This window comes from Saccopteryx leptura, chromosome 1, assembly GCF_036850995.1.
Source record: "Saccopteryx leptura isolate mSacLep1 chromosome 1, mSacLep1_pri_phased_curated, whole genome shotgun sequence".
Classification (NCBI taxonomy): domain Eukaryota; kingdom Metazoa; phylum Chordata; class Mammalia; order Chiroptera; family Emballonuridae; genus Saccopteryx; species Saccopteryx leptura.
Genome location: NC_089503.1, coordinates 251,793,103 through 251,805,758, shown reverse-complemented (window position 1 = coordinate 251,805,758; position 12,656 = coordinate 251,793,103). Strand labels below are relative to the sequence as shown.

General features: G+C 50.6%; 1 protein-coding gene across 3 annotated transcripts in view; it reads left to right on the top strand.

The window, feature by feature from the left end:
* SLC44A2 (solute carrier family 44 member 2 (CTL2 blood group)) overlaps positions 1-11,794 on the top strand; it is a 31,041-nt gene extending 19,247 nt beyond the window's left edge. For 2 of the 3 annotated variants that reach the window (XM_066346391.1, XM_066346381.1), the window contains exons 3-22: positions 411-484; positions 615-699; positions 1,265-1,349; positions 1,496-1,606; positions 1,677-1,737; positions 1,827-1,950; positions 2,065-2,148; positions 2,242-2,354; positions 5,457-5,588; positions 5,687-5,786; positions 5,863-5,955; positions 6,129-6,216; positions 6,781-7,043; positions 7,128-7,222; positions 7,787-7,890; positions 7,996-8,069; positions 8,150-8,220; positions 8,350-8,438; positions 9,621-9,705; positions 10,141-11,794. In XM_066346391.1, the coding sequence (XP_066202488.1) occupies positions 411-484; positions 615-699; positions 1,265-1,349; positions 1,496-1,606; positions 1,677-1,737; positions 1,827-1,950; positions 2,065-2,148; positions 2,242-2,354; positions 5,457-5,588; positions 5,687-5,786; positions 5,863-5,955; positions 6,129-6,216; positions 6,781-7,043; positions 7,128-7,222; positions 7,787-7,890; positions 7,996-8,069; positions 8,150-8,220; positions 8,350-8,438; positions 9,621-9,705; positions 10,141-10,262 (2,053 nt within the window). In that variant the 3' untranslated portion in view covers positions 10,263-11,794. The remainder of the gene's footprint in view (positions 1-410; positions 485-614; positions 700-1,264; positions 1,350-1,495; positions 1,607-1,676; positions 1,738-1,826; positions 1,951-2,064; positions 2,149-2,241; positions 2,355-5,456; positions 5,589-5,686; positions 5,787-5,862; positions 5,956-6,128; positions 6,217-6,780; positions 7,044-7,127; positions 7,223-7,786; positions 7,891-7,995; positions 8,070-8,149; positions 8,221-8,349; positions 8,439-9,620; positions 9,706-10,140) is intronic. The other variant, XM_066346400.1, reaches the window with a different exon arrangement.
* The last annotated feature ends 862 nt before the right edge of the window (positions 11,795-12,656 follow it).

Genomic DNA, 12,656 nt, shown 5'->3' with positions numbered 1-12,656 from the left:
CTCTCTCTTCCCCTCCCGCAGCCAAGGCTCCACTGGAGCAAAGTTTGCCCGGGCGCTGAGGATGGCTCTGTGGCCTCTGCCTCAGGCTCTAGAATGCCTCTGATTGCGGCAGAGCAACACCCCAAGATGGGCAGAGCATCGCCCCCTGGTGGGCATGCCGTGTGGATCCCGGTCAGGCACATGCGGGAGTCTGTCTGACTGCCTCCCCGTTTCCAGCTTCGGAAAAATGCAAAAACAAAAAACAACAACAAAAAATAATAAAATGCACATGGCCTTTGGTATATAGCATTTGCATAACTCAGCAATATGTGTCCAAATAATGCAGGGCTGTGAGTATGTGAGCAGGGTAAATGGGTGCATGATGCTCAGGGCAGCAAGGCTCTCACCCTAACACTGTCCCTTGTTCCTAGGGGTTGCACAGACGTCATTTGTTGTGTGTTCCTCCTCCTGTCCATTGTGGGCTATGTGGCTGTAGGAATCATAGGTGAGTGAAGGAGTGGACAGAACTCACGGTTCCATGGTGAGAGGGCAAGCCACATCTCCAGGGGCAAGAGTGGGCTGGTGCTGAGGAATGGAATTAGGCAATGCCTCAACATTCCTGGATTACTTCACAGCTTGGACCCATGGAGATCCTCGAAAGGTGATCTACCCCACCGATAGCCGAGGCGAGTTCTGCGGGCAGAAGGGCACGAAAAATGCGTAAGTCTAGCTCCTTAGGGCCTGGTAGGTCTGGGGAGAAGTGGGCAGGAGAGCTTCATGAGCTCTGGGGAGAAGGTTCTAGGCTTCGCCCACCTCCATCCATCCATTAGTTCAGTCAACAAATATTTATAAAACTCCCACTATTCCCAACCACTGTTCTAGGCTGTGGGGACACAGCATTAAATGAGACATTAAGAGTCTTGGCCTTTGGAGGCCCATGTTTTAGGGGAGAGACAGAGAGGAAACAGTATCGGATCTGATGTCAAATGGTCATGAACACCTGAGGTAAAAAAGAGAGTTCTTTTACTTTGCCTATAAAAGTAAGGGCTGTGCCTTTCCCTGGCTGTGTGACCTTGGGCAAGTGTCTCGCCCTCTCTAGGCCTTATTTGCCCATCTCCAAAATGGGGATTTTGATGGTTAAATGAGCCTATATGTGTACAGAGCTTAAAACAGCACCTGGCATAGAATTGCTGCTGCTGTAGTGATATTGTTGTTTTCATTAAGATATTTTATATAGGATGATTGAGAGGTATTGACAGTTTCCATCTCCCTTCCCCAAACCCAGGAACAAACCCTACCTGTTTTATTTCAACATTGTGAAGTGTGCCAGCCCCCTGGTCCTGCTGGAATTCCAGTGTCCCACCCCTCAGGTACCTTGTCCCTTCCCTGTCCCCTTTTCTGTCCCCCATTTCCATTACCAGGTCCTTTCTTCCCTGGTGAATGGGAGGTGGAACTTGTGTTCTGAGTGGGGATCAGATGTCTGACCCCACCCAATCCTGCTTCCTGCCCCTGCAAGATCTGCGTGGAGAAGTGCCCCGACCGATACCTTACCTATCTGAATTCTCACGCTTCCAAGGACTTTGAGTACTACCGGCAATTCTGTGTGCCTGGCTTCCAGAACAACAAGGTGAGGGGAGTCTAGGCAGGGCCCGGTTGGGGGTGCTAGTCTGAGGATTAACTGCCCCCTCTTTTTACAGGCTGTGGTTGAGGTGCTTCGGGATGGAGACTGCCCCCCTGTCCTCACTCCTAGCACACCCTGTGAGTCTGGTGTCCTGTGAGCTCGGGTGGGCTGTGAAAAGGTGTCAGGGGCTCAGATTGACTGCTATCCCATCCCCTGCTCTATTCAGTGGCCCGACGATGCTTCCCAGCCATCCGTACCCACAAAGGGGTCCTCATGGTGGGCAATGAGACGACCTATGAGGATGGGGACGGCGTTCGCAAAAACATCACTGAGCTGATTGAGGGTGCCAAGTGAGGATTGCGGCCCTTCACACTGGCATTGCACTTTTCTGGGTAGGGCATGGCATCTCCTGGGGCAGGACCAGTTGGGGGGGTCTGACACTACCCTCGTCTGCCTTACCCCAGGAAGGCCAACGGGGTCCTGGAGGCTCGGCAGCTGGCCATGCGGATATTTGAAGATTACACAGTCTCCTGGTACTGGATTGTCATGTAAGATGGGAAGAATCGTGGCTTTTCCAGTGCTGGGCAATCTGAAGCTGGTGAGAGGGTGGGGCCCGCTCATGCCCTCATTTTATCCCCCAGAGGCCTGGTCATCGCCATGTTTATGAGCCTCCTGTTCATCGTGCTATTACGCTTCCTGGCTGGCATTATGGTCTGGGTGATGATCGTCATGGTGATTCTGGTACTGGGCTATGGTGCGTCTACCCCTTTCTTCCCCTTCCTCTCCCCATAGTCCACAATATGCTCATGCTCTTTGACCTGGCACTAGCCCAGCAGAATCTTCTTCTAAGCCAGCGACTTCCAACCTGTGTGTCACGGCACACTGGTGTGCAGCAGTAATTTTTTATTTAATAATTTTTAAATTTATTGATTGATTTTAGAGAGGGGGTAGAGAGAGAGAGAAATCAAATTGTTGTTTCACTTATTTATGCATTCATTGGTTGATTCTTTTTTTTTTTATTCATTTAGAGAGAAGAGAGAGAGAGAGAGAGAGAGAGAAGGCAGGGAGGAGTAGAAAACATCAATTTCTATATGTACTTTGAGCAGGCAAGCCCAGGGTTTCAAACCAGCGACCTCAGTATTCCAGGTCAATGCTTTATCCACTGCGCCACCACAGATCAGGTTCATTGGTTGATTCTTGTATATACTCTGACCAGGGATCAAACCTGCAACCTTGAAGTATAGAAAGAATGCTCTTACCAACTGAGCTACCCTGCCAGGGCAACAGCCAAAAAAATTTAAAACACGCAATACCTGCCTGACCAGGCGGTGGCACAGTGGATAGAGCATCAGACTGGGATGCGGAGGACCCAGGTTTGAAACCCCTAGGTCACCAGCTTGAGCATGAGCTCATCTGGTTTGAGCAAGACTCACCAGCTTGAACCCAAGGTCGCTGGCTTGAACAAAGGGTTACTCGCTCTGCTGTAGGCCCTGGTCAAGGCACATATGAGAAGGCAATCAATGAACAACTAAGGTGCCACAACGAAGAATTGATGCTTCTCATCTCTCTCCCTTCCTGTCTGTCTCTTATCTGTCCCTCTCTCTGTCTCTGTCACAAAAACAAAAACATGCAATACCTGATTATTTAGTCAGGGGCACTGATCTCTTTTCCCTTAAACTGTCAAGTAAAAAAATGACAATAGTCAACATAACAATAGCATCCAATATGAACAAATAAAAATTCTACCTATTTTTTTGTCAGATCAGCAAAAAATATATTTTTGGGTATGCCACCGAATTTTAGTAATTAGTTTATGTGTGCCATGAGATGAAAAAGGTTGAAAATCACTAAGTTATCAGATGTCCTCTGTCTTTTACTTGGCAGATTTGTGGAGATGTTTATCTCAGTGTTGTTTATGACAGCAGACACTGGGAAACAGTCTCAGGGCTCATTGTGGGGGGAAGGGTTAAATCATAGTCTTCCAAACCTGGGCCTGGATCTGTATATTATTGACACCAAAAGGCATTTGCAAGTAGACTGCTTAAAACAGTGGCTAAGGATGCATGCCCTGGCACCAGAAAGCTGGGGGTTCAAATGCCAGCTCTGCTACCTTTCTTTTCTTTTTTTTTTTTTATTTGTTTGTTTGTTTTTTTTTCATTTTTCTGAAGCTGGAAACAGGGAGAGACAGTCAGACAGACTCCCTCATGCGCCCGACCGGGATCCACCCGGCACGCCCACCAGGGGCGACGCTCTGCCCACCAGGGGGCGATGCTCTGCCCATCCTGGGCGTCGCCATGTTGCGACCAGAGCCACTCTAGCACCTGGGGCAGCGGCCAAGGAGCCATCCCCAGCGCCCGGGCCATCTTTGCTCCAATGGAGCCTCGGCTGGGGGAGGGGAAGAGAGAGACAGAGAGGAAAGCGCGGCGGAGGGGTGGAGAAGCAAATGGGCGCTTCTCCTGTGTGCCCTGGCCGGGAATCGAACCCGGGTCCTCCGCACGCTAGGCCGACGCTCTACCGCTGAGCCAACCGGCCAGGGCCTTTTTTTTTTTTTAAATGCTGGATTATTTTAGTTTTATTGAAGTATTTTCCTATTTTTTTTTTTTTACAGTGACGGAGAGAGAGTCAGAGATAGGGACGGACAGACAGGAACGGAGAGAGATGAGAAGCATCGATCATTAGTTTTTCGTTGCGACACCTTAGTTGTTCATTGATTGCTTTCTCATATGTGCCTTGTCCATGGGCCTTCAGCAGACTGAGTAACCCCTTGCTTGAGCCAGCGACCTTGGGTCCAAGCTAGTGAGCTTTGCTCAAACCAGATGAGCCCGCGCTCAAGCTGGCGACCTCGGGGTCTTAAACCCGGGTCCTCTGCATCCCAGTCCGACACTCTATCCACTGCGCCACCGCCCAGTCAGGCCTCTGCCACCTTTCTTACTACATGACCCTGGTCAAGTGATTCATCCTCATTGTGGCTCAATTTCTTCTTTCATAAAATGGGATAATAGATACTTACGTGTTAGGAGGCTTGATGAGAAGATAGTGTGTGGAGGAGATGGGAGAGCCAAGGCCTAGGGAACCCAGAGCCCTAGCTCAAAACCCACTGTTTTGTATTCTGATTATTCATTTATACTTTCCAGGAGGAAAGATAGCCTGATATGCAACCCAATTTGAAGACACATATTAAAATATTCATGTTAATAGCAGTTTCTAGCTGGATGCTGGCATTTTAGGCAACTAGACTTATTTTTACTTTATTTTTATTTTGTAAATTTCTTCTACAAAGAGCTAAGAAGAATGCTGAAAATTCCTAATGCTACCCCTTCCTACCCTGAATCATTGTTACAGAGTTGCAAGGGAGTCAGAGGAAAACATCAGGCCACACAGCCTCCTGACACCTATTCATTCATTCACTCACTCACTAAAAATGTACTGAGTGCCTACTGTGTCCTAGGCAGTTTTCTAGGTGGGAGGCTTATAGCAATGAATAAAACAGGACAAATCCTTGCTCCTGTGGAGCTTATATTCCTGGGGTATGGGACAAATAGACAAGAAACAAACCAGGAAATTCTTTAGGATGTCAAAGCAGAGAAGGGGGATAAGAAGTTGGAAAGTGAAAGGGTAAGATTCTAAAAAGGGGAAGGGTTTCTGGAAGGTCTCTTCAGAAGGTGAAGAGATCTGTTGGTGAGAGAATGTACCAAGAAGTGGGAACAGCAAGTACAATGGCCCTGAGGCAGGCGCGAACAATAGCATCCCCATTTAGCCTCCAGTTTTGCTTCTGTTATATTGGGGTGGTTGTACTTGCTTTGCTATGTTGGGGGGAGCAGTCAGTGGGCTGTAGCATAGTGATTTCTCTGTGCAGGAATATTTCACTGCTACATGGAGTATGCCCGACTTCGTGGTGAAGCTGGCTCAGACATCTCCCTGGTGGACCTTGGCTTTCAGACAGACCTCCGTGTGTACCTGCACTTGCGACAGACCTGGATGGCCTTCAGTGAGTCCCAACCCCCCCATCCCTGCCACCAGTTAGGCCTGGGAGGGAGTGGGGAGCCCAGGCAGCTGGCAGACTCAGCCACCCTCTGTCCCCTACAGTGATAATTCTGAGCATCCTTGAGGTTATCATCATCTTGCTGCTCATCTTTCTACGGAAGAGAATTCTCATTGCCATTGCACTCATCAAAGAGGCCAGCAGGTGGGTACAGGGTGTTGGGCTAGGGTGATCCCAGGGCTGCTCGAGCCCTGATGCCCATGTCTCTACTCCTCCCCAGGGCTGTGGGATATGTGATGTGCTCCATGCTGTACCCACTGGTCACCTTCTTCCTGCTGTGCCTTTGCATCGCCTATTGGGCCAGCACTGCTGTGTATCCACTGTCAGACCCCAGTTCCCAATCCCAGGGATGGCTAAAGACCAAACTTGCCTGGAAGTGATCTGCAGTTTGGGGGCAGCCCCAAAACTTGGTGGGGGAAGGGACCCTTTCCCCCAAGCCCCTAGAGTCCCTAATCTCAGACTTTGAGTTCCTTAATGAGCCTCCAGCTTCCTGTCCACTTCCAATGAAGCCATTTATAAGATCTTTGATGATGTCGCCACCTGCCCAGTTATTGGGAAAACCTGCAACCCTGAGGTGGGTGTCCAGGGGTAGGGGGCAGCTATTTCCCCATCTGCCCATAGAGGATCTGAAACCTCTCATCCCAACTTGGGGACCATTCAACAAGCATTTGGTGCCTGCTGTCTGCCCTGTGCTGGATATGGGGGTCATGGAGAAGTAAAGGTCTGACTTGTTAGCCCCCGCACAACTGTCTTAACCCAGTGAGGGCCAGTTCTTGCTTCTAAAACTCTTTCCTTGCCTTCCACAAGCCCCTAACCTGACACCTGGGGTCCTCATATTGGTCTCTGCCACTCCTATCCTGTCCATGTGGCCACTCCACTGATACATGTCCCTACTCTGATCCCCAAAATAGCCTCTGCTGCTTCACTGAGACCCACTGAGTTTGTTCCATGATCCCTAGTCTTGTTTCTAGAACCGCTTTTATAAGCCCTAATCCTGAACCCTCAACCCCTTGACTTAACTCTGATTCCCAAGACTTCTGTTCCGCCCCATGGTATATCTGACCCAGACCAGATGCCCAGGGTCCACTCTGAGCCCCAGGTCTCTATGTTGTGACTGGGCTCTGCATTCCTCCCACAGACCTTCCCCTCCTCCAATGAATCCCGCCTATGTCCCGGAGCCCACTGCCAGTTCGCCTTCTATGGTGGTGAGTCAGGTTACCACCGGGCCCTGCTGGGCCTACAGATCTTCAATGCCTTCATGTTCTTCTGGCTGGCCAACTTTGTGCTGGCACTAGGCCAGGTTACGCTAGCTGGGGCCTTTGCCTCCTACTACTGGGCCCTGCACAAGCCAGATGACCTGCCTGCCTTCCCGCTCTTCTCTGCCTTCAGCCGGGCCCTCAGGTGGGACGCTAAGTGGGCTGAGAGTGGGAGTGGGATGGGTGGAAGAAGCCTAGCCCAGCCACTGACCATGCCCTTGGCCGGCAGGTATCACACAGGCTCCCTGGCCTTTGGTGCCCTCATTCTGGCCATTGTACAGATCATCCGAGTGATACTGGAGTACTTGGACCAACGCCTGAAAGGTGAGGCCCTAATGCTGTGGGCTTTGGCCTTAAATTGGAGAGGCAGGACTGAGAGGCAGATTGGCATTGGTTCTTGCTTGGCACAGGGCGAAAGTGGTGGGACAGTAATTGGTTCCTGCTTAGGAGGAGCTGCTGAGAGCTCACCGGGTGGAGTTCTTACCTCTGAGAGGGCAGGGCCTATACTTCTGGACCACAAATGGTCCCTGATAAGAAGGTTTGTGCTCAGGAGGGTAGGTCTAAGACTGCTTTTTTGTAACGGAGGTGCTGTGAGGCTGCAATTGGTTGTATTATGGGAGGCTGCAAGGATTGGTGTCCGCCTGGCAGGCAGGGCTAGAGTAGCGGTGTGGGTTGTGATTGTTTCCTATCTTTGAGGCTGGGCTGAGAAGCTTTAAGATTAGGTTCCTCATTGAGGGCATGGCCCTCCAAGGATCCTGGATCAAAGCATGTCTCCTCTCCTTGTCTCTTTGAGAAGGTGGGCTCTGGGAGTCCTGCCCTGTGGTGAGCGTGCATAGTGAGGAGGTAGTGGTTGTCCCCTCACCTTCGCATCCCTCCATTCTCTCCCAGCTGCGGACAACAAGTTTGCCAAGTTCCTCATGACCTGTCTCAAGTGCTGCTTCTGGTGCCTGGAGAAGTTCATCAAATTCCTCAACAGGAATGCCTACATCATGGTGAGTAGGTCTGGGGTCCAGAACCAACTCACCAGCTTCTATTGGGTGGGAGTAGCCCTCATTCCTACCCAGGGGGCCTGATCTGTCCCTTCTCCCTCCCTCCAGATTGCCATCTATGGTACCAACTTCTGCACCTCAGCCAAGAACGCTTTCTTCCTGTTGATGAGAAATATCATCAGGTTAGGGGAACACTGTCCTTTCACCATCTCCCTCCTCCCCTGAGCCAACATTCATACCTGCTGCCCACTCTCTCTTGCAGAGTGGCTGTCCTGGACAAAGTTACTGACTTCCTCTTCCTGTTAGGCAAACTTCTGATTGTGGGTAGTGTGGGTGAGTGCTGCTCACCCTGCCTGTCTGATGTGTCCCTATGTCTTCTTCTGTAATGGGTTGGGTCTTCTGGGGCCGGGCTACTTTCTTTAGTAAAAACCCTCAACCATCTCGTTTCCTCCTCCTCTTCAGGGATCCTGGCTTTCTTCTTCTTCACCCACCGGATTAGAATCATACAAGACACAGCACCGCCTCTCAATTATTACTGGGTCCCTATACTGGTATGGAACTTTGGGAATGGGCAAGTGTCAGGGAAGAAGATGGTGTTGGGACTCACTCACCTGGTCCCCTCTGACTGAACAGATATGGGTACAGGTCAGAAGTAGGGGACTGGTTATCTATTCCCACAAACATTTACTAAGTACCTACTATGTACCAGGAACAGAGGGAGGAAGGGCTTCCCTCTAGAGGACTTAACAGTTTAGAGGTAAATAGACTTTAACCAACAATGATAGGGGTGGATATGAGATTGCAAACTGGTACATGCCACAGGGCAGAATTCTAGGGAACTTTTGCAGTCTGGTGGAAGATTTTTGCAGGCCTGGGAGTCCAGGCAGTTTCACTGTGGCAGTGATGTCAGATCTAAGATCTGAAGGAAATACAGGCAACCACCAGGCATAGGGAACAAGGACAGAGGCCATACCAGGGGCAGTGATATGGTGGGACCATACCAGGGGCAATGAGGAAACCAGTGTGGCTGGTATAGGAGGGAAATAAGGACAGGGAGGTGACAGACCCTCAAGGTATTAGGTCATCACCCCTAAGAAGTATGAAATCTAAGTACAGGACTTGGAGACCTATGACCTAGATTTTTATCTTAGTTCTCTTTGCTAGTTCTAGAATGTATAACTTTGGGAAAATTATTTAATCTCTCTAAGGTCCACTCATTTCGGTCAGTAAATGTTTATTAGGTACCTCCCAAGGCCTTGTGAGTCACCAAATACCTGGAGATATTGCAGTAATCAGGACAGACACAATCTAGGGAGGATGTGGGCATTAAACCTGTAATACCCTAAACATGCATAAAATTGCAGCCAGATGATCTCAGAGATGGGATGCTTAGTACAAGAGCATAAAACAGGGTCTAGATGTCAGAGGTGGCTTTTTGGAGGAAGTGGTACCTGAGGGCTTGATGTTTGAACTTAAAGCAGAACAATGAGGAAGCATAATAAACTAGACTAAGTTAGGACAGCAGCATGTACAAAGGCCCTGGGGTTGAAGAGAGCAAAGAATGCCCTCTGGGTGGTAGGGCCCTGTGCACAGGGGTGAGGAGTTAGATTGTTATTCTAAAGAGGACTTATCAGCAGAGGAATTACATGATCCCTCCCTGTGAGGGTTTCTGTGGGTGAGAGTTCCCCTGGGAAGAAGTTGGGGATGGCAACAGCTCCTGTCTTCTCACCCAGACTGTGATCATTGGCTCCTATCTGATTGCCCATGGCTTCTTCAGCGTCTATGGCATGTGTGTGGACACACTGTTCCTCTGCTTCTGTAAGTGACCCCTCACCCCAACTCTTGCTGGGCCCTCACTCCCTTCTCCCCTCTGGGCAAAACTTCCCATGGTGTTATACATTCACCTGCCTGATGCCCCCAGCTTCCCAGGGACTGGCTGTCCCTTATTGTAGGGCCCTGGCATGCCCTCTCAGCTTCCTCCCTGCATTCAGAGCCGCTCCATCCTATTGTTCTGTGGTTCAGACTACAGCTGGAACGCTCTGCCCCTGGGCCCTTGGCTTCCAAGTTCTAGCTTTGTTGGGGAGTCTGTGGCTGCCACTAACTCTGGTCTCTCAATCTGTCTGTTTTTGTTGTTTTCTCTTTTTTCTTCCTCTCCTCCATGCCTGCTGGCTTCCTTGTTCTTCCCTGCCTCCCTCTTCCCCTCCCTTCCTGATCACCCCATTTTCCCCCTGCCGGTTCCTGGGGGGAGCCCAGGTGAGGACCTGGAAAGGAATGACGGCTCTCAGGAGCGACCCTACTTCATGTCGCCTGAACTGAGAGACATCCTGTTGAAGGGGAGTGCGGAGGAGGGGAAGCGGGCAGAAGTCGAAGAATAGGAGGAGCAGAGAAGGAGGGAGGCCAGCTTGCGGCCTGGCAGGGCTCCTTGTAGATGGGGGGTACATGCGGGCTTCCTGGCCTGGGAGTGTGGGGGGCGTGTGTGTGTATCCCATTCCCAAGCCCGCTTTAGTCTTCCCCTCTCCAGCCCTAGTGTGTCTTGCTTCCTAACCCTCTGAGGCTTCTTTGGCCCCTGCCCACCCTGTCCCCAGAGACCCCTGCCTGTGATCTCCCCTCATGCCACCTGCTTGGGGTCTGTCTCCGCAGTGGAGGACCTGGAAAGGAATGATGGCTCGGCCGAGAGGCCTTACTTCATGTCTTCCAATCTCAAGAAGCTTTTGAACAAGACCAACAGGAAGCTGGCGGAGTCTTAAAGACCCCACCTTCCCCCATCTCCCTGCAAAATCTCCCACTAGGTGCTCAGCAGCTGGGTCAGAACCCTTAACCTATTTGGGCTGACCTGAAGTCCTGTCACTGCCACCCCGTCATCCAATTACCACCAATTTCCAGGGACCTGGAGGATTTGTGGCATCGACTCCCTATGCCAAGGGGCAGTCAGACTTTTCATGGTGGCCCCCACGAGGCTGCAACGAGTCACTCTGGGCCTCACTGGCCCAGATGGGAAGAAGTCCTATGAGAGTTCTTGATGAGTCTGGCATGTGATGGGGTCCAACCTCTGTGGGCTGCCTCAAGCTTCCTGTTCCCTCTTACGGTGGGATGGCGTTTGTGTCTGCAGGGGCCATGGCCACAGTCAACTCCAGCTCCTAAAGGCCTTTGTTCACTTGTATCTGCTCAAACCAGGACTAAGACCCTTCTTCAGAGCTGAACAACTGGCTCACAGGCAGCCACATGCATTTCCTTATTTTTTTTTAACTTGGCTATGCATTAAAGGGTCTGTTAGCTTTTTTCTGTCTGTCTTAATAGCTAAGATGGGGCCACTGAGGAGTGCCTTCTGGCTACAGTGGGGTATGGCATGCGTGCCCAGGTGGGGGTGTCTCCTGCTGAGGGCGCAGAAGTATGTCCTGTTTGTTGGTGGGAGATGAGGGAGAGACTTCTTGGAGACTGCTTTGTGCAGAAGGGAGGAGACCGTGAATAGTTGCTTAATGGAAACCTGCTGGCTGGCTGGAGGAGCTGGGCTGAATTTCTCCCCTTCCTCTGCCAGTTATTGACACAGCTCTCTTTGTAAGAGAGAAAAGAAACTGAATCCACCCAAGAGACAATTTCAGGGGAAGGAGTGCAGGGCAGATGCCACATGCACGCCGGGCCCCCTGCCCAGTCACCTCATCTTGAGGATCCGTTTGCCAAATTTGTTGAACTCAGGACCTGGCCTCCTGGTTCCCTCTTTGCCATATCCTAAGGCCCCCAACTTCATGTCTTTGTTCATCAGCACTGTTCCAGGATCCTAGAGAGGGAGAAACTCCTGCCTAGGGTCTCCATGTCCTGTGCGTGTTGCCAGCCCTCCCTCCCACGTTCTGTTGCACACCCCTGCGTGTAACTGCATTCCAACCACTAATAAAGTGCCTATTGTAACAGAGCTTGGGCCTGGAGTGTTTTGGGGGCAGTAGGAGGCTGGTTGGGAGAACCCCAGCTTTGACTACCCTGGGGTTCTCTGAGCTGATGTGACTATACCCAGGGGAAAGGGGTCCAGGAAGCCCTGTCTGCTGGCCCCTGTCTGCACCTGAATTCCACCATGCTACCGGCTCAGGTTTCTCCTGAACAAATGCCCCTTATTAGGTTCTGGTGCCTAGACTCTGGAAGGCGGCCATGTGCTGTTCACCTCCCGCTCCCCTCCTTGGTCACATGGTATGGACACATGGTCCCAAGCCTGCTTTTTGTCCCTGGCCCAGGCACCTAAGGTGCCACAGGTTTGCTGTTTGGGACCTACAAAGTTGCACCGTCTGGCTGCCTGGAGGCTCGCTGCTGACCCCTGGTGCCAGCTGTCACAGTCACCTCTGAGCCAAGTGCCCCACCATTTTTTTTATTATAATTTTATTTTTTTAATGGGGTGACATCAATAAATCAGAATACATATATTCAAAGGTAATATGTCCAGGTTATCTTGTCATTCAATTATGTTGCATACCCATCACCCAAAGTCAGATTGTCCTCTGTCATCTTCTATCTAATTTTCTTTGTGCCCCACCATTTTTTAAAATTTTTTTTAAAGACTATTTAATTCATAGAGAGGAGAGAGGAGCAGGAAGCATCAACTCCCATATGTGCCTTGACCAGGCAAGCCCAGGGTTTTGAACCGGCGACCTCAGTGTTCCAGGTCGATGTGCTTTATCCACTGCGCCACCACAGGGTAGGCTGCCCCACCATTTTAACCTTTCTTCTTTCTATATCCCCTTCCCTCGAATATTTTCTTAAATAGCCACTTTTTTTTTAGTACTTCC